The 19,848-nt window shown below is 40.8% G+C and overlaps 1 protein-coding gene across 1 annotated transcript; it reads right to left on the bottom strand.

The window, feature by feature from the left end:
- Positions 1 to 25: 25 nt before the first annotated feature.
- Positions 26 to 16,549, bottom strand: MANSC1 (MANSC domain containing 1). Its single transcript, XM_042782842.1, has 4 exons — positions 16,512 to 16,549; positions 16,327 to 16,409; positions 13,048 to 13,188; positions 26 to 963 (listed from the first exon to the last, which is right to left on the bottom strand). The coding sequence occupies exons 1-4, from the start codon at positions 16,547 to 16,549 to the stop codon at positions 26 to 28; spliced, it is 1,200 nt and encodes a 399-aa protein (XP_042638776.1).
- Positions 16,550 to 19,848: the final 3,299 nt, after the last annotated feature.

Below are 19,848 nucleotides of genomic sequence, written 5' to 3'. Positions count from 1 at the left end.
AGTTAGGAGGCATGCAGCTTCATCCTTAGATGTCAACATAGATGCCATTGATCAAATAATCTAGTCGTGAGTAACGTTTCCTACGGAGGGATTCTGAGAGCATTCTACCCAAGAGGACGAGGCCTATCACCAGGAACAGAACACCAAAGAGCAGGGTTCCAACGAGGAGCCACTTTTCAAAGGGAAAGCCATATTGACTTTCTGGAACATTGTTTTGTGAGGAACTGCCTAGATTGGCCTTCCTATTTTTCTGGGTAGCAGTTTTATTTGTAGCAGAGGAACCCACATTTGACACAGGAAGTGTAGCAAAGTTGTGTGCATCTCCTGTGTTCAAAGTTAGGTTAGAGATTTCTCTAGAAGGCACCATTTCTGAGGTGACTTTCAAGATGGTAGGTGTCTGAAAGGTGGAAGTCCGAACTGCTATTGTAGTCGTGCTAGCTAGGGATGTAATCATGGCACTCGTAAAAAGTGTAGAAACAAGGGCTGTGGGAGGCTGAGAAGTAATGGTTGTGACAGGTGGAAGCGTGGTGGCTACTTGAGGTTGAGAAGTCATAGCAGGTATCACTGAAGGGTTGGTAGGTTGGAGAACTGCAGGCTTTGGAGTAACGGAGATGGTATGTGGAGAAACAGCAGTCACTGTGGTTGGGAATAGAGTCATATTTTCAAGCAGCTGATGAGCTATTTTTTGTTTGGGGGAAAACTGTGAACTCAGAGATTGGCCTTTTTCTTTATAAACAGGAAACTGTATACTCGTTTGATTAATCTGGAATACTTTCTCCAAGTGATCTGAGGCTCCAAACCTCTGAGAAAGTGTATCTTTCCATATAGCATCAGCGGGCTTTGAATGACCTGTCAGATGAGAAGGTATGGGAGTGACTGCTTGTGAAGTCTTGCCATGTAAGAGAGAATCTTCTTGGGCTAGCTCTTGACTTGGCAAGTCAGTTCTGGTCAAAGATGGAAAATCTGAAAACATAAAGAAAATAAAAGGAAGACTTTTTATTTCCATGTGAAACCAGCTGCCATCAAGCCAATTCTGATTCATGGAGATCCTATGAGTGCCAGAACAGCACTGTGTTCCGTGCTGTTTTCAAAAGCTGATATTTTGGAAGAAGATTGCCAGGGCTTTCTTCCAAGGCATTTCTGGGTGGGCTCAAACCACCAACCGTTCAGTTATCAGCCGAGCATGTTAACTGTTTGCACCATGCACACACTCCATTTCCATGTTGAAGTAGATTAAAAACTAGAAACACATCAGCTTGTTCAATAAGTCTCCAAACTGTTGATGCCTGACATTTCATTGAAACTTTTGCAAAATGAAAAAATACAAATTGCTAAAACAGAACCTGGTAGCACTGTCTCTCCCCCAGATGATGCTGTAATTTATTTCTAAGATGATAGGACAGACGAGAACAGAAATGTGTGAAGGAGGATCAGGCAAATTAAGGAAGGGTAGGGATGTCCAAGGAGGGAAGCAAAGAGCAGCTCAGCATGGACAGGAAGAAGTTTAGGGAGATGAGAATGATTACAAGGTCAAAGCTGGGGAAGAAAGCTGAGCAGAGGTGATGAGGGCAGGAAGATCTGTCTGAGACTGCAGCAACAAGAACTGGACTGTCAGGGAGAAGCTTGCATGAGACCCAATCCTACAGGACATGACAGTTGGACACAGCTGACAACTGGGGAAGCAAGCAATCATTAGAGATTTCACAGTGGGGGGCAAGAGGCAAGAAAACGGGTGTGGAGAAGAGGAGGCAAAGCCCTGTGAGGGCTGCTTTGACAGGGAACAAGGGGAAGGAGCCGGGAGGGTCTGGTTTTCTCTGAAGGCGCTGAGGCCAAGGCAGCAGCAGAAGAAGGCTGATGACATTTTCCAGTTAAGTGACAGGGATGTATAGTTTCAGCACCACATTCAGGGAAAGGAGACAATCTGGGAGATTTCATCTTGACTCTCAAAGAACAGAATCTTAGAACCAATGTCTTGGGTTTTGAGGACAATGAGAACGATCTTTAAAATCATGATGTGCTAGAAATTTTGGCCAAGTTGCTAACATAAAGAGCAGAAAATCAAACACTCCTGATTCCTGCTGAGGAAGAACCAGCTTTAGACCCTTCTTATGCTAGACTATTTAGAATTTTGTTAATAAGCTCAAGCAGAAAAAAATCCTGTTAATCAGGTGCCAGGAATGAAGCCCCGGTGGTGTGGTGGATAAGGCATTTGGCTGCTAAGCAGAAGGTCAGTGGTAACCAGCCGCTCCGCGGAAGGAAGATGGGGCAATCTACTTCCATAAAGATTTACAGCCTCGGAAATCCAATGGGGGTCGCTATGAGTTAGAATCAATTCAGTGGCAGCCAGTTTGGTTTGGTTTTTGGTTCTATAATACTTAGCTACTTGGCTAACAATTTCACTTAGGTGAGAACTGCAGAAAACATAAGCAGCAGAGGAATTTCCTAGCATTATGGCTCCCTCTCTCTCCTCTCTCCTAAACAAAGATATCCAGAAGCAACTTCAGATTTGCAACATCTTTTGCCTACTCTCTAAGCATCACTTCTCTAAGAGATCCTTTAGAACTATCACATATTAATCAATCTAGGACAGAGGTCGGCAAATTATGGCCCTCAGGCCAAATCTAGCCTGTCATCTGTTTTTGTATGGCTCGCAAGCTAAGAATGGTTTCTACATTTTTAAGTAGCTGAAAAAAAAATCAAGTATTTTGTGAAATGTGAAAATTACATTCAAATCTCAGCATCCATAAATAAAGTTTTATTGGCATACAGTCATACTCATTCACTTACATATTGTCTGTGGTTGCTTTTGCACTACAAGGACTGCCCACAAAGCCTACAACACTGGCCTGAAAAGCCTAAAATATTTACTAGCTGGCCCTTTACAGAGAAAGTCTGCCAACCCCTGCTCTGATGTTGTTGTTGTTGTTATGTGCCATTGAGTTGGGCCAGACTCATAGCGACCCCTCCTTGGGTTTCTGAGGCAGTATCACTATGGAAGTAGATTGCCCAACATTCCTTCTGAGGAGTGGCTGGTGGGTTTGAACGACCAGCCTTTCTGGTTAGCAGTCAAATGCCTTAGGCACTACGCTACCAGAGGTCCTGCTCTAGATAGTCAAACCAAAAAATCCAAACCCACTGCCATCGAGTGGACTCTGACTCACAGTGACCCCCACTGGGTTTCCAAGGTGGTAAATCTTTACAGAAGTAGATTGCTCCATCTTCCTTCTGTGGAGCAGTTAGTGAGTTTGAACCACCAACCTTCTGGTTAGCAATTAAATGCTTGAGGCACTGTGCCACCAGAGCTCCATTCTAGATACAATATTCTCTACTCTAAAATAGAACTTGGATCCCTGAAGTTCCTCTTTCCTCTAATAATGCTGACAAAAAAGAAGTTTTTGCTACAAGATGATATCACATTCACAGATAGCATCACCATGTGATAAACACCATCTGTATTTTTAGGTAAAAGAGACCTGATGGCACCATGGTTAAGTGCTCAGCTGTTAACCAAAGATTGGTGGTTTTAACCCACACAATGGATCATGGCCTAGAAAACCCTACGGGGTCACATGGGAGTGCTATGAATGTAAATCAGCTCCATGGCATACAACAAGAATAACACCATAGTTTCAAGTAGAATCAGATATTTGAAAAAAGGGCAAGTATCAACTTAATTCATTTTAAAGTTAAAAAAAAAAAAAAAAGGACTAATAAGTAAATGTTCTGTGATGTGTGTGAAAAAAGAATTTAAAAGGTCATTGGAAAAAATGGCCAAAACAGGTGTTTTCCTTCTTAAGAATGCAAGCTCATAAATAAAGCAAAGCTAGGGCTGGTCCCATTTCTTGATAAGATTCATCTACGGGCAAAGGTCCCGGAACCACGCAGGATCCCCGACACCTGCGCCATTCATTTGGCCCACTGATGTTTGCCAATGAGGTGTGGTATTTTCCCTGGAAAACGGCCCTCTGGTCTCAACTCCTCTTTTGAGTTTTATTTTCAAGTGACTTCACTGAGTGAAAAAATTAGGGACAGACTATTACTTGAAACCAGCTGAGCAAACAGACTCCCGATTTATTCTATTTCTGAATTCCCTTATTCTTCTAGCCCTTAGTGGAAATGACATACCCCAAAGCCATCCAAAACAAAAAGATACCAAGCTGCAGTGATTTTGTAGGATAAACAGAGTCCATGTCATCTTTCAAATTTTTAGTCTATAAATATATAGACTAAACTGAGTCAATCAGTTATAGGAAATAGGGTTCATCTGGCAATAAACTATCAAATAGATGTTTATACTTAATTTAACTCCAAAAAGGAGTTGGGTATTCACTTTAATGGGATAATCTTGATCTATCAACAGAGGCAGATTAATAAATATTCACTCTGAATTACAAACACAATTCGTAAACATCCTGTAGATATAAACAGTCCATTGCTCGCTTTATCTAGGGTTGGTCCCACTTTGCCCTAGCTGACAATCAACTTGTTCTGAGTGAATGCTGCCCCCTGGTGGCTACTATAAGAACAGTTGTATACTTTTTTTCCATTTCATTACCTTCACACTGGGAGCTCTGGTAGCATAGTGCCTAAGGCACTTGACTGCTAACCAGAAGGCTGGCGGTTCAAACCCACCGGCCACTCCTTGGAAGGAAGGTTGGGCAATCTACTTCTGTAGTGATACTGCCTCGGCAACCCAAGGAAGGGTCGTTATGAGTCGGATCCGACTTGATGGCACATAACAACAACCACCACCTTCACACTAGGAGCTCTGGTGGCCTAGTGCCTAAGGCATTGAACTGCTAACCAGAAGCCTGGTGGTTCAAACCCACTAGCTGCTCCTCTGAAGGAAGGTTGGGCAATCTATTTCCGTTGAGATTCTGCCCCGGAAACCCAAGGAGGGGTTGCTATGAGTCAGAATCGACTCGATGGCAGTGAGTTTGGTTTTTGGTTTGGTTTTACCTTCACACTTAGGAGCTCTGGTGGCAAAGTGGGTAAGCCATTTGGCTGCTAAGCAGAAAGCCAGTGGTTCAAACCCACCAGCTGCTCCATGCAAGGAAGATAAGGCAATCTACTTCTGTAAAGATTTACAACCTTGGAAAAGCAATGGGCACACTTGCTATTGAAAGGTTTATGCAAGTGCCAAGTTTCCTTTTCTTCCATTTCCATTAGACAGAATCTTTAACTCATTCTTCCTCTTTTATACATGCATTATAAAATCAATAACATTACAGAAGTATTGTGAAAAACAGAAAATAAATTCAGCTATCATTTCTATCATCATATCTTCAAAAAACTCTCACTGTTATCAAGTTGATTCCAACTCATCACGACCTCCATTGAGCGGAATGCCTCATCTTCCATGGATCACCATATCCTAGCAACTGTTATTATTTCTGTGTGCCTTATGAGTAAAAAATCTATTTTTATGTAATTGCAAAACAACTGGTATTTTTCACCTGAAATTTAGATAAAATTTTGTTTATTTATATACTCAAAACTTATTTTTTATATCTGCATTGTATTCCCTCAAGTGGACCCACAATAATTTACCCACCCATTCCCTGGTCATTTATGCCACTTCAAGTTTTCCACTTTTAAAACTAATGATACAATCAATAGGTTCATGCCAATAGCGTTTTCCTTCTTTAAATTTTTCTTTTTTGTTCCTTACTATAAATTCTTCAGAAGTGCAATTACTGAAGTAATTATCTATACTCTTTTTTTTTTAACATTCTGCTTTTAACTGCAATAGACGACAGACATGAGGAGTATGCACTGAAAGCAGAAGGAAGGCGAGGGAGATGACATAACAGAGGTAGAATGTGACGTCCAATGTTCAAATTACAGGGGCACCTGGAGCGTCTTGAGCCCTGACCTCTCCTTGGAAACTGAGATTGGAATGTTCAACTCTGCCTAGACACCAACCCTGGACAATGTGCTGGGTGATCAAAGAGAAACAAGACAAGCCACACCCACACCTACACTAACCAATGTTTTTGCCAACGGTATATATACAGCACAAGTGAAGGAGTCACACAGAATGGTGGCAGCTTCCTTGGCTGCTGAAGCCCCTACAGGGCAGAAGGAAGGCACAGCACTATTCATGCAAGATAAAATCTTCCACACTCTGAGAAGCCTAATTTGTGCTATGTTGTATCTTTTTATATTTGGGCTTATGTTACTATTCAGGAGAATTTAGCAAATAATCTGCTTCATGTTCCTGTTTAAGGGAGTGTTTGATACATCAGGCTTTCTCAGTTCATGGACAACACTCAGGCATACAGCCTCACCAAGAGGATGAAACAATCAGTGCTCGGGTACCTGGGCAGTATCAGTCCTCAAAGTAACTCACATTTAATGTAGCCAAAAGAGAACCTTGATCCCACTCCATCACCCAATCCTCAAACTACTTTTCCTCAAATCTTCCCCAACTTAGTCTAGGAGACCATCATTCAGCTACTAGGACTTGGCCTGGACACATCTTTTTTCCTTGGGCCCCAAATCAATTCCATCAGCATGTCCTGTCAGCCGTCCCTCTGAAACAGTCCATATGTCTACTTCTCTCTTTCTCCTCTACCATCTCCCTGGTCTGCACCATCATCTTTCACCTGGATCTCACCCCATGTCCTAACTACTCTTTTCACTTTCCTGCTTGCTATTGTGTCTCTGTCCATTCCCAACAGAACAGCTTTGAAAAATCACTTCCATAGCACAATGTCATATGCCTGGAAACCCAAGGAGGGGTCGCTATGAGTTGGTTTGACTTGGTGGCAGTGAGGTTTGTTTTTTTTTTTAATCATACAAATAAAATAAAAACTCCCTACCTTGGTTAGGAGCCATTGTGGCACAACTGTTAAGCACTCATCTGATAACTGAAGTTGGTGGTTCGAACCTAGCTAGGAGCGCAGCAGGAGAAAGACTTGGCGACCTGCCCTTGTAAAAATTATAGTCTAGAAAACCCTATAGAGTAATTACTCGTCACATGGCATTGCTATGAGCCAAAAATAGACTCAATGGCACCTAAGAACAACATCCTGGTTTTCAAAGCTTCATGGGATCTGGCCCTTCTCTCCTATCACTCTCTGCAAGGCTCACTATGTGTCAATCATGCTGGGATTACAGTGTTTGCACTTCAAACACCCCAGTATCACTCTGCATTAGGAGCCTGAAATAGGCTATTTCCTCTGCCTGGAAAATCTTCCCACGATCCTCTCACATCTGCTCCTTCTTGCTGTTCAACTCTCAGCTTAGGGTTACAGATGTTTACAGATGTTTCTCCTGATCACCTACTACTCGAGCGAGTCCACTCAGTGATTATCTATGACTCTGTCCTATCTCAATTCTCTGAATAGCATTTATGACTATATTATATTTTTCTTGATTATTTATTCTCCTCCTAGAACACATGCTTCAAAGGTAAGAGCCTTATTTTTTGTGTATAGTGTTGTATCCTCAGGACTTCATAAGTGTTTGGCACTAAATTGGGCCAACCCAACACAATTCAATTCTGTTCTCATACCAAGTACAAATGCAGTACTTCTTCCTCTGGCCCTAACTACCAGAACTGGGTCAGATCTCACAAGTGCTCCTGATTGCCATGTTTGCCCAAGATTTCAGACACCAGCCACAAGTTTGTGAGTCCCCACATCACCCTCTCTTCTGACCTGCTGGCTACAAACTTCCCTCTACTCCCTCAGGATGCCAATTGTAAGCTCAGGGACTCCAGGGCCCCCTCATATCTGACCACTCATTTCCATTACTTCTTTGGTTTGATAATGAACATCTCATAGAACTCAAGAAAGTGCTATACTTATTATTACAGGTTTATTATAGTGAAAAGGATGCAAGTGAAGAGATACATAGGACAAGGTCTAGGAGAGTCCTGAGGTGGAGCGTCCATGTCCCCAAAAAAAGAAGCATGTCACCCTCCAAGCACCAAAGTCTTTGATCAACCAGGAAGCTCATGAAGAGTAAATGTCCAGACCTTTCACTGGAGCCTAATTATCTAGGCATGACTGACTGAATCATTGATCATGTTGTTGAACTCAACCTCCTATCTCCCCAACCCATGATACTGTTGTTATCACATGGTGCATTTTTCTGGTCTGGCCAGCCCTAACCTAAGAGTCACCTCATTAGCATAATCTGTTAGGTAGGTGTCTTAGTTATCTTAAACCAAAACCAAACTCACTGCCATCGAGTAGATCCCAATTCACAGTGACCCTTCCTTGGGTTTCCCAGGCGGTCTCTCTATGGAAGTGGATTGTCCAATCTTCCTACTGAGAAGTGGCTCCTGGTTTTGAACCACCAGCCTTCTGGATTGCAGTCAAATGCCTTAGGCACTAGGCCACCAGAGCTCCTCTTAGTTATCTAGTGCTGCTATAACAGAAATACCACCCTCTGGCCTCCATTCCACCCTTTGGCCAAATTCACCCAAATTCATGTCTTTGCAACATGCAAAACACATTAACCCCATCACAGCATCCCAAAAGTATTAAATCAACTCCAACTTCTGAAAAGAAGTCCTCTTATGAATCATCTAAATCAAATACAGGTAGGATTTTAAGCATATTCTATCCTGGGATAAAATTTCTCTTCATCTGTGAAACTTGAGTACAAGTGATCTGTTTCCAAAGTACAGGATAGAATAGGCACAAGGTAGGCATTTTCATTACAAATGGGAGACACTGGAGAGAAAGAAGGGGTAACAGGCACCAAGCAAATCCAAAACCCAGCAGAACAAATCACATTCGCTCTCAAGGCTTAACAATAATCCTCTCTTTTCTGAGACCAGTTGGTCAATGGCCTTGCCCTCCAGACTCTGGGTGCTGGCCACATCCTCTGGATTCTGGGTAGAGGCCCCCCAGCCTTGAGCTTCAGTTCTGCTTTCCAGGCCTGGGATGGCAACTCTGCTCCCTTGGTTTTGTCGTTAGGTCCTGTTGAGTTGGTTACAACTCATAGCAACCCTATGTACAACAGACGGAAATACTGCTCGATCCTGTGCCATCCTTACACTCTTTGCTATGCTTGAGCTCACTGCTGCACCCACTGTGTTAATCCACCTCGCTGAGGGTCTTCCCCTTCTTCGCTAACCAAGTATGGTATGTTTCTCCAGGGATTGGTCCCTTCTGACAACATGACCAATGTATGCGAGACAAAGTCTGGCCATTCCTGCTTCTAAGTAGCAGCTGGCTGTAGTTTCTTCAAGACTGATTTATTTGTTCTTCTGGCAGTCCATGTATTTTCAGTATTCTTCACCAACACAATTCAAATGCATCATTTGGCTTTAGGCAGCCTCATTCTCCTAGTCCATCCACATGGTGACCTCATCTCCTTGCAGACCCCATTCTTCTGCCCCTTGGGCAGGGAAGCCTTGCCCTCTCAGCTTTTAATGGTGGCCCCATCTGCCCGGTACATCTTAAGAGCAGCCCCAACTTCAGAACTGAGTTGGCAAAGATCTGACTCTATGAAACCTAGGAGGCTGTGGCCCCACTCTTTGAAACCCAGTAGGCCCTGCTTCCCATGCTCCTTCCAACAGTTCTGCTGATCTTCAAGCTGCTCCAGGGATTGGAGCTCCTTTGGCCTGTTTCCTGCCTGTAGAATTCCAAGAGGCAGACAAGAATTCTTTCCTTTTGTTCTTTCTCTATCCCCTTCAGTCTGAACCAATGAGTCTTCTGCTGTGGTAGTTGGTTAGATCCGTCAGTCACAGGCTTAACCTCTTTAACAAAAGATTGTGTAGCCACATCTTGGTGAACATTCTAGGACATGTGTCCTTAGCTTGTACAACAGAATTTTCTTTAAGCTTTATTTTCATTTTGTACACTTCATTTTTAATCCATCTCTTTCCTCTCACATTTTACTCTAAGTGGCAAGAAGAAACCACATGGTCCCTTTAAGATCTTGCTTAGAAATCTCACCAGCCAGATACCTAATTTTATCACTTACAAGTTCTTTCTTCCACTAAATATTTGAACATAATTCAGACAAGTCTTTGCCACTACATAAAAAACAACATCACTCTTCTTCCATCGTCCAATCACATGTTCATCATTTTCTTTTAAAGCTTCACCAGAAGCACATTTAACGTCCACATTTCTAGCAACGTTCTGTTGCTGGCACTGTATGTATTCTCTAAGACGATAGAGACTTTCTCTACAACTCTCCTCACTCCTTCTGTACCCTCGCCAGAAGTGCCTTTGACATCCATAATTCTACCAACAGTCTTTTCAAGCAATCTAGGTTTTCACTATCAGGTACCTTAAAACTTTTTCAGTCTCTACCCATTATTCAGTTCTAAAACTGCTTTCACATTTTAGGTACCTGTTGGGGAGGCACCCCACTCTTCCAATATCAAATTCTGTCTGTTATCTAATGCTGCTATAACAGAAATACCAAAAGTGGATGGCTTTAACAAACAGAAATGGATTTTCTCACTCTAGGAGGCTACAAGGACAAATTCAGAGTGCCAGCCTTGGGGAAAGGCTTCTCCTCTGGCAGCTCTGGCAGAAGGTCCTTGTCTCTTCAGCTTCCGTTTCCTGGTTCCTTGAGATCTCCCTGTGGCTTGGCATCAATTTTCCCCCATATTCCCTCTGCTCACTTGTTTAATCTTTTTTATATTTCAAATGAGATTGACTCAAGACAAATCCTACACTAATCCTGCCTCATTAATATAGCAAAGGTAACCCATTCCCAAATGGGATTATAACCACAGGCATTGATGTTAGGATTAACAGCAGATATTTTTGGGTAACACAATTCAATCCATAACAATAACTGTGGTCTGGGCCCTAAATGGGTAACAAAGACACTGATCACTAGGTAAATTCCAAGGTTTTTGAAGTTACCTCTCAGGAACTAAGTATAAAGACCAAATTCTTTGAGTAAAAAAAAATCATTGTAAACCTTATAGGCACATAACCAAACCAAACTAAACCAAATTCATTGCCATTGAGTCTATTTCAACTCATAGCAACTCTAAAGGACATAGAAGAACTGCCATATAGGGTTTCCTAGGCTATAATCTTTAAGGAAGCAGATAGCCAGGTCTTTTTTCCCTGTGGAGCAATTACTAGGTTTGACTCACTGGCCTTTCAGTTAGCAGCTGAACACCACCCGGGCTCCTTCCACAGGCACATAGTAGATACTAAATAATATTTGTTATCTATTGCATAAATGAACAAGCATAATATTATTACCAATTAAGAGGATAAAACACTTTCTAAAACATAAAAGGAAATTTGATACTGAAAGCATTTCATCCTGCTCTATGAAAACTTGTTGTTGTTGTTGTTATGTACCATCGAGTCAGCCCCAACTCATAGCGAGGCAGTATCACTACAGAAGTAGATTGCCCTATCTTCCTTCCGAGGAGTGGCTGGTGGGTTTGAACAGCAAGCCTTCTGATTAGCAGTCAAGTGCCTTAGACACTTAGACACTTAAGACACCAGAGCTCCTTATGCCAAATCTCACCAAGACATATCCAAATACTATTTTTTTTTTTTTTCAGCTGTGACATATAAGCACATGAACACGGAGACTTTATTTTTAGTGCCCAGCACGGAATCTAGTGCATGGTAAATGATCAATAAGTATCTGATGTGGGTGGACAGGTGAAACGATTAGGTATATCTGTGAAATGGGGAGTTTATTCAAGAACATATATAGGGTTGGCAAATAATGGTCCTATAAGTTTATGTGAATGATCAGAATTCCCAGGTGTATAGTAGAGCTGAAACGGGCAAGGTTGTGGTCACTGCTTGGTCACAGCCAGCTACCCAGAGCGACCGAGTAGTTGAACCTGTGGGCTTGGGACCATAGTTGCAGGGGACATCAAGCTCAACTGGCATAACATACTATACAAAACATTGTTCCACCTCCTACTTTGGCAAGTAGCGACTGGGATCTTAAAAGCTAGCAAGCTGCCATCTAGATGCAATGATGGGTCTCTCCTCGTCCAGAGCAAAGAAGAATGAAGAAAACCAAAATTCATGGAAACAATTAGCCCTAGCGACTGGTACACCAACCAATCTGCAGCCTATACGACTATGAGACCAGAAGAACTTCGAGTGTCCGGCTACCACTGTCATCCACTTGGAAGGGGATCTATGTAGGAGATCCTTGATAGAGAGGGAGAACAATGTGGAACAAAACTCAAAATCATTTGGAGAAAAAACAAAAAGATGGGGACCAGGTTTGCTGGTTTGATAGAGCCTGGTGGAACCACTGAGACTATGGTCCCTAGGTGCCCTTCAGGTCTGGAATTGAACCCACACCTGTGGTTTCCAGCCAAACAAAAGACAGGCATATGAGTTGAGTATTTACCTCAAGTAGATACACTCCTTGGAGAGAACAATCATGGGAGAAAGAAGGGCTGCTTGTGCACAGGGAGACAGCTCAGGGGGCAGGAGTATATGGAAGGATGAACACTAGGAAGAGGTAACTATGGGGAGGAAGTGGGAGGGGAACTGTTTTGTGGTAAACTGTGGTCAATGACATGAGACAAAGTATATGTGAACTGCTGTATGGAAAGTGAATTTGCTCTATAAATCTTCACCCAAATCACAATAAAAAAAAAGTATCTGATGAATATATATCATGTCCTGCCAGGTCTAGACAATAAAATCCAGAGAGTCTGATTTCAAATATGATTATAAAATAATTGTAACCCAATAGAAAACATACTAGAGTTTTTATATATTCATGTGGGTCCTACCCCTTTCAAAACAGTCATCTTAGAGACCTATACTCTTATTCCAGTGTTGCCAACGTTGTTCTAAAGAGCTGTTTCAAAATTTTCATAAAAGGCCTGTGTGTTTTTATCTAATGAAGGTAAAAGCAAAATCAAAACACACACAAAAAAAATAGGCTATGATTTAGAAAAAAAAAATTGGTTTAATAAACTGAATTTTAAATCATGATATTTTCTGGCAAGCCTCTATATTTGTGATCCCTTTTGACAGCATTATTTAGACTTGTAGAAAATCTTTCACATCAACTTACTCTGAAGTACTTCCAATCACAAAAGAAAAAGAGTAACATTTTCATTACCTCTAATTATCCTGTAACTCTTAAGTCCCTTTGCTGGTTTTAGTGGACAGGCTTCCTCACTGGGACAGAAAAACAGGTAGCAGTTGGGTAGTCTAGCTGTTTTTCGAGTGTCGAAGATCATCAAGTTACATGCTTTGTCTCCTGCAAAGAGAGGTTTCATGTGCATTATTGAAATAGTAATTTTTACAGAGTCTGGCAAGCAGGAAGAACTTGATTTTTTCTGGTGCCCAATACAAATACTTTTGTTCACTTGCTTGCCGACTGCTGAATCATTTCCTTTTCCTTTATTTAAACACTTAAAACAATTTTTAGAGACATTAGCTTTTAAAATCTGAATGAAGGTACTCTTTAGCAAAACTAATTTTTAAGAGTACACTTAATTCTTTAGAAATAAGCCTTTTATTTGCTTAAAAAGAAAAAAAGCCATCAAAATTTAGAGAGAAATAATGACTATTTAACCTTTGTATGACTTACTGAGATAGGACTTAAGAAGTGGATTTAACCCTAATGATTTCATTTCTCTCTTGTATCCTGAAGGCTTCAAAGCCTCTGATAAAGCCATAAGCCTGGCTTTCTTGGGTGGGTTCAGTAAATCAATCATCATACATATCATGCCTCATTCCATAAAGGATCTTAGTGTATGGAATACAAAGTTTATCTTTTCATTTTTATCAGGACTATTCTTTTGATCCTTCCTTCCCATTTTCCCTCTTCCTACCATTTCTGCTGTTCTATTTTGCTTCCTTGTAACTCTTAACTTTCATTTCTGTCTCTTTTTCTCTCTTCCAACCAACCAGTAGAAATTATTCTCTCTACTCATTATGGCTTAGAATTGGGTTTGGCCTCAATCTGGCACAAAGGTCTCACTCCAAGGCCTATGAGACTTGAGCTAAAATTAGGGTTCCTTACCTCCGTGGTGAAGTTGAAGGGTATGGGGAAATATAGGCTAATTATTAAAAATGTGTGCTCTGGCAGCCATCACAACCAGTTCTAGTTACGTAATCGTCAGGGATCAACCCCGGCCCCCCAACTCTACCTTCCCGTGGGGAATAAGACTTCATAGCAACTCTGAAGGGGTTTTATTTTGTCATTTCTCTACTTCTCAGGTTCTAGCTTTTCCTTTTCAACACTGAGAAAATTCTGCAATACTGTTCTTTTTTGGCACTTTGGTAAAGGGGTAGGTTCATATGCTCCCCAAGTTGTATGCAAAATTATGTGTCTTTTGTGTTTATGTACATTTTTTTCTAGAGTCTCTGGCTACAATCAAAAACATTTTAAATTTCAGTTTAGTCTTGATCTTCAACACTGATGTATGATCATCCCTCTGGTCTTAGTTTGCTTCAAGAAGACTGTAAAGGTGATGTTTTTTTTTTTTTCTAGAGTCTATGGTTATAATCAAATTATCAAAGTGTTTCGTGAACTCTAAGCAGTTAAAAATCATTGCTCAATAAAAAGCTAGAGATCTATTAACAGAGACCCACAGGTACCTTTGTTTACAATAAAGCAGTAATTGAACTCTTGCTTGTAGAATAAAGCAGCAAAGCCTCATAATTATTTATTTATTTATTTTTAATTCACTAAAAGCCCATGTGGAACTAAGAAAAATGCAGTATTTCCTATGTTGCTAAGAAATACTCAAGCTTATAGTATTCAGTTCTGTTTGCAGATGGTGTTTCTATTTCAAATGTTGATGTCAACATTTAAAGGAAAGGTAAAAATTTAAATAAAATCTCTGTAATTTCCATAAATACTTCTATGAAAGTGCCCCAAAGCACACTGCTCAATTTGAGAAGACCATTATAAAAGGCAAAAATAAATAAATAAATAAAGATCTAAGAGTAAACATCTGATTTAGTTGACTAATAGGTCAAGCGAGTATCACTAGTCCAAGGTTAAGTTCCTCTGTGCTCCTTGACAGCAAGGCATTGATCATCTTCTCCACTGCTGTGCTGTATCTCCAGTTCCTAGCAAGTTGTTAGGTACTTAATAAATTAGCTTTTTCATTTTGAGAATTAGGACAGGGTCACAAACATAATTAAAAACCATTCTTTGTTTCACTTAAATATATACCTCCTTTTTAGCTCATAGACTTCATGACTATAAGGTGCAAAACCAAACCAAACCAGTTGCCTTGAAGTTAATTCTGACTCATGGTAACTTCACATGTGTCAGGGTAGACTCCATGCAACAGGGTTTGTAATGGCTGTGATCTTTTGTAAATATATTGACAGTTTTCTCCCAAAGCACCTCTGGGTAGACGTGAACCACCAACCTTTAGTAGCTGAGCATGTAAAAATTTATGCCACCAAGGGCATCTGAAATATGCAAAGGCATTGTTTCAAACCTCTGAGCCTTGATTTCGTGCTATGTCCTGTGAATAGGTCAGACTCCATGACTTCCCATGCCCCTTAGAGTCCTCAGAGTTACAACACCTAGTGGCCAGTGATTTCATCTTTCATCCTGTGCCACCAGCTCTAGAGAGGGACACGAAGTAGAGGTTTTGTGTTTCTACTTAAAAATCAAATGTTAATTTTCCTATGAATTTAGAATTTTATTTTTCATCTCAACTGCATTTTCCTGTTAATGAATATTCTTTGTAAAATCACACTGTATTCAATACTCCATGATGATGGCATCTAGGGATTTAAATAGAATTATTTTCACTATTCTAGATGCCTACTACAACACATCACCAGTGGTTCTCAACTTTTGTTCTACCCAGTCACCTGAGGAATATACATACCCACACACTCACCAGTAACTTTCAGCTTAGGGGATGGAGGGCACATTTGTGGATAAGTTGTTAGTGCTGTTGTTAGCTGTCATCAAGTAGGTCCCAAAGTCATGGCAATCTCATGTACAATGGGGTGAAATGCTACTCGATCTTGCATCATCTCCATAATCAGCTGTGGACTGGACCATTGTGATCCATAGGGTTTTCACTGGCTGATTTCAGAAGCAGATCCAGGCCTTTCTTCCCAATCTGTCTTAGTCTGGAAGCTCCACTGAAAACCATTCAGCATCACAGCAGCAAGCAAGCCTCCACTGATAGGCAGGTGGTGGCTGCCCGTAAGGTGCACTGGCCAGGAATTGAGCCTAGGTCTCCTGCATGGAAGGTGAGAATTCTACCATTGATCCACCACTCACCCCACTATGGATAAATATCCACCAGACTTTTGCCACCTACCCTGTAACTCGCATGAACTATTCACCTACCTTGACCAGCTATTTATGTCACACAACAAGGGAATGAACAGATGTCAAAAGACTATTATTTACCTGCTATGTTCTTTGTTGAACAGCAGGAATTAATGCAGTCTTCTTGAGTTAATGTGTGCACAGGCTCATTGCCTCTGATTCCCTTAGAAAGAGATGACTGGATGTCAATGACAACATCTTCTAGACTTTCGGTGGAACACTTCTGACTGGTGGACAGCCTTAGTGTCAGGAAACAAAGTATTAGAAAAGTGTAAGTCAAGCTTTGTTCTTCCCTGAAAAACATTTTAAATTTCAGCTTAGTCTTGATCTTCAAGACTGATGTATGATCATTCCTCTAGACTTAGTTTTCTTCAAGAAGACTGCACAGATGGTGAAATTTTTTTTTTTCCTAAAACAAAAAGCAAAAACAGAAAATCATTAATGAGTTGTATTTCTTTTAACAAATCTACGGAGGAAAGATTTCATTTCCTTCAAGTCAATGAGAACTACCCAGTTACAATTCATAAAAGGACAGAAGTGAACAAGTATTTTTTGTTTCACTTTTAACAATTTTGAGAGTTTTCATCAGAAAATGAATGAACACAAACATGTATGATATGCATTAAACTTAAAAGCTGACAAGTGTCTATGAAGGAATAGGCCTGCCTCTGAGTTCTAGCATCTTTTCTCTTCTTACCTCTCCTAACCAGATAAAGGAGAGATCTAGATACAAATCTCTACTTATTGATGGCCCTATTTCCTTAATCAGATATAAGAGTTAGCATTGTGCTAAGTGATGCACATATATTGCCCTATGTAATCCTTACATCAGCTCTGCATAAAAGCTAATATTTTCCTCATTTTGTAGATGAAAAATTGAGGCTGTCTCTTTTATTGCTCCCTCTCCTTAAGTATCAAACCAGAGACAGGAAACTACAATAATCTAATTTTAGGAATTAGTCAGTAGGCAGCATATTCTGGTTCAGTTTAGGAGCAGGTATTCTTTTCGACAACCCTAAAATGCAAAAATCACACTATGTGTAATATGGACTTGGTAAGCTGGTTCTTCTGGGAAAAAACAAATGTTGAACTGACAAAGCAATGCCAGAAACTATATTCACTCACCCACCTCCACATTTCCAGAATACAAACTGTTCACTGAATGATATCTAGAGCAAAATATTCATATCTCTACCTTTTTCTTTTTTTTCTGACCATGAACCTGTTGGTAGTCTGGTGAAGCTTAGGATCTTTTCTGAGAGAAATGTTTTAAAAAGCACAAAACGAGATATAGGTAGTCCCCGACTTACGATGGGGTTCCATTGCAACAGCTGTCATAAGTCAGTACTGACATAAGTCGAAGGCTTTGCTTCTTTTTTAATTTTCATTTTCATGATTATTGCCTTCTATTACTAGTATCTTTATAAATCTGGTCTTTATTTTTCTTCGGAGGTTGCTATGAGAATGGTAACGTCAGTAAATTACATGCTGCAACACCATATGTAGTACATGCGTACATATTACTAACAACAAAATACACACCAAAAAAAAAAAAAGGACAGTCCTAAGTGTGTAACTAGAGTATGCTGTAAGTCAGGACTGCCTATATATAGGCTCACAAAGGAAGCCAGATTGATATACACCCACTCTTCATTCATCAACATCGTTAGTTCCAAAGACCAGCTTGTTATTCAAAAATAGGTATTTTGGGAAAATCGATGATGACTACATAAGCTCACAAAACATAGGATAACTACATCATTACATTACTGTCAAATTACATCATTACAAAACTTCCAAACCACTGAGAATCATGGCCCAGCCAAGTTGACACATAACTAACAATCACAGCCAGTGTTACTCTCACCTCTACCTTGGCATTCATTACTGCCAGCAATACATTGTTAATGCTTAAAATAGTCAAGCTATGGTGGCGTAGTGCCTAAGGCATTTGACTGCTAACCAGAAGGCTAGTGGTTCAAACCCACCAGCCACTCCTTGGAAGGAAGACTGGGCAATCTACTTCTGTAGTGATACTGCCTCGGAAACCCAAGGAGGGGTCGCTATGAGCCAGATCTGACTCAATGGCAGTGAGTTGAGTATTATAAATGCTAAGTGTTAGAATATGAAATAGTCAATAAGTAAGAAGCAGGTATATAATTATTAAAACAGTTCAAAACACAAATGTGTCTACCAAACTCTGATGAAAGAAATCCAGGATCTAAATAAATGTTCATGGATAAGAAGATTCAATATTGTTAAGATATTAATTCCTTCTGGCTTGATCTAGGACAAAGCATAACTGCCCCATAGTTTCCAAGGTTGTAAATCTTTATGGAAGCAGACTGCCTTGCCTCATCTTTCTGCTGTGTAGTGCCTTGTGGGTTCAAACCGCAGATCTTCTGGTTAAAGTTACAACAACAATGAGATGTCACTACACACTTAATACCAAAACAAAAAACAAACCCATTGTCATCAAGTTGATTCTGAATTACAGTGACACTATAGGACAGAGTAGAACTGCTTCATAGGGTTTCTAAGGCTACAAATCTTTATTGAGGTAGACTACTACATCTTCCTCTCATAAAGAACTACCAACCTTTCAGTTAGCAGCCAAGTCGTTACCCAAAAATGTGGGCCTGTGCCCAGAGCAACGCAGAGCCAATTCAGTCAAACCAAGAGAAGAGAGAAGAGGCATAAGTGGGTAACTGATAGAGTTTCGGAATACTCCAAAAGTCTGCCCACTTTCAGTGGGCAAACAGAATTAATATAGGCTGAGCTAAAGCAGATGATTATGTATACACATTTCATTCCCAAGGATCAGGGCTCCTTAACCCATGAAAAGGACAAAGAGAAGCCCCTAAGTTATGACTGTGAGCCTTGTCTCTCATCTCTGGAAAACACCAACAACCGGCAGATTTTGTTTTTCTCACAAGGCTGACTGCCCTGAAATATCTCAGGCTATATTTTTGAAGTCTTTTGATTTTGGGCCTCTGGGTCCAGGTGCTCTTTCTTTTTTTAAAAAAAAAATTTTTTTATTTTTATTGTGATTTGGGTGAAGATTTACAGAGCAAATTCACTTTCCATACAGCAGTTCACATACACTTTGTCTCATGACATTGACCACAATTTACCACAATGCAACAGCTCCCCTCCCACTGCCTCCCGATAATTATCTCTTCCCTGTGTCTATCCCTCCATGCCCTCCTGCCCCCTGAGCTGCCTCCCTATGCATAAGCAGCCCTTCTTTCGCCCATGATTGTTCTCTCCAAGGAGTGTATCTACCTCAGGTAAACGTTCAACTCATATGCCTGACTTTTTCTTGGCTGGAAGCCAGAGGTGTGGGTTCAATTCCAGTCCTGATGGGCAGCTAGGGGCCATAGTCTCAGTGGTTCCACCAAGCTCTATCAGACCAGACAACCTGGTCCCCCTCCCCTTTTTTCTTTCTCCAAATGATTTTGAGTTTTGTCCACATTGTTCTCCCTCTCTATCCAGGATCTCTTACATAGATCCCCTTCCAAGTGGCTGACATTGGTAGCTGGGCACCATCTAGTTCTTCTGGTCTCCTAGTCGTATAGGCTCCAGGTGCTCTTTCTGAAGCTA

The sequence above is a fragment of the Orycteropus afer genome, unplaced genomic scaffold (assembly GCF_000298275.1).
Source record: "Orycteropus afer afer isolate SDZICR_OR568_19922 unplaced genomic scaffold, OryAfe1.0 scaffold00488, whole genome shotgun sequence".
Lineage (NCBI taxonomy): Eukaryota > Metazoa > Chordata > Mammalia > Tubulidentata > Orycteropodidae > Orycteropus > Orycteropus afer.
Note: the sequence above shows the minus strand (reverse complement) of the source record. Positions and strands in the feature narration are given on the sequence as shown.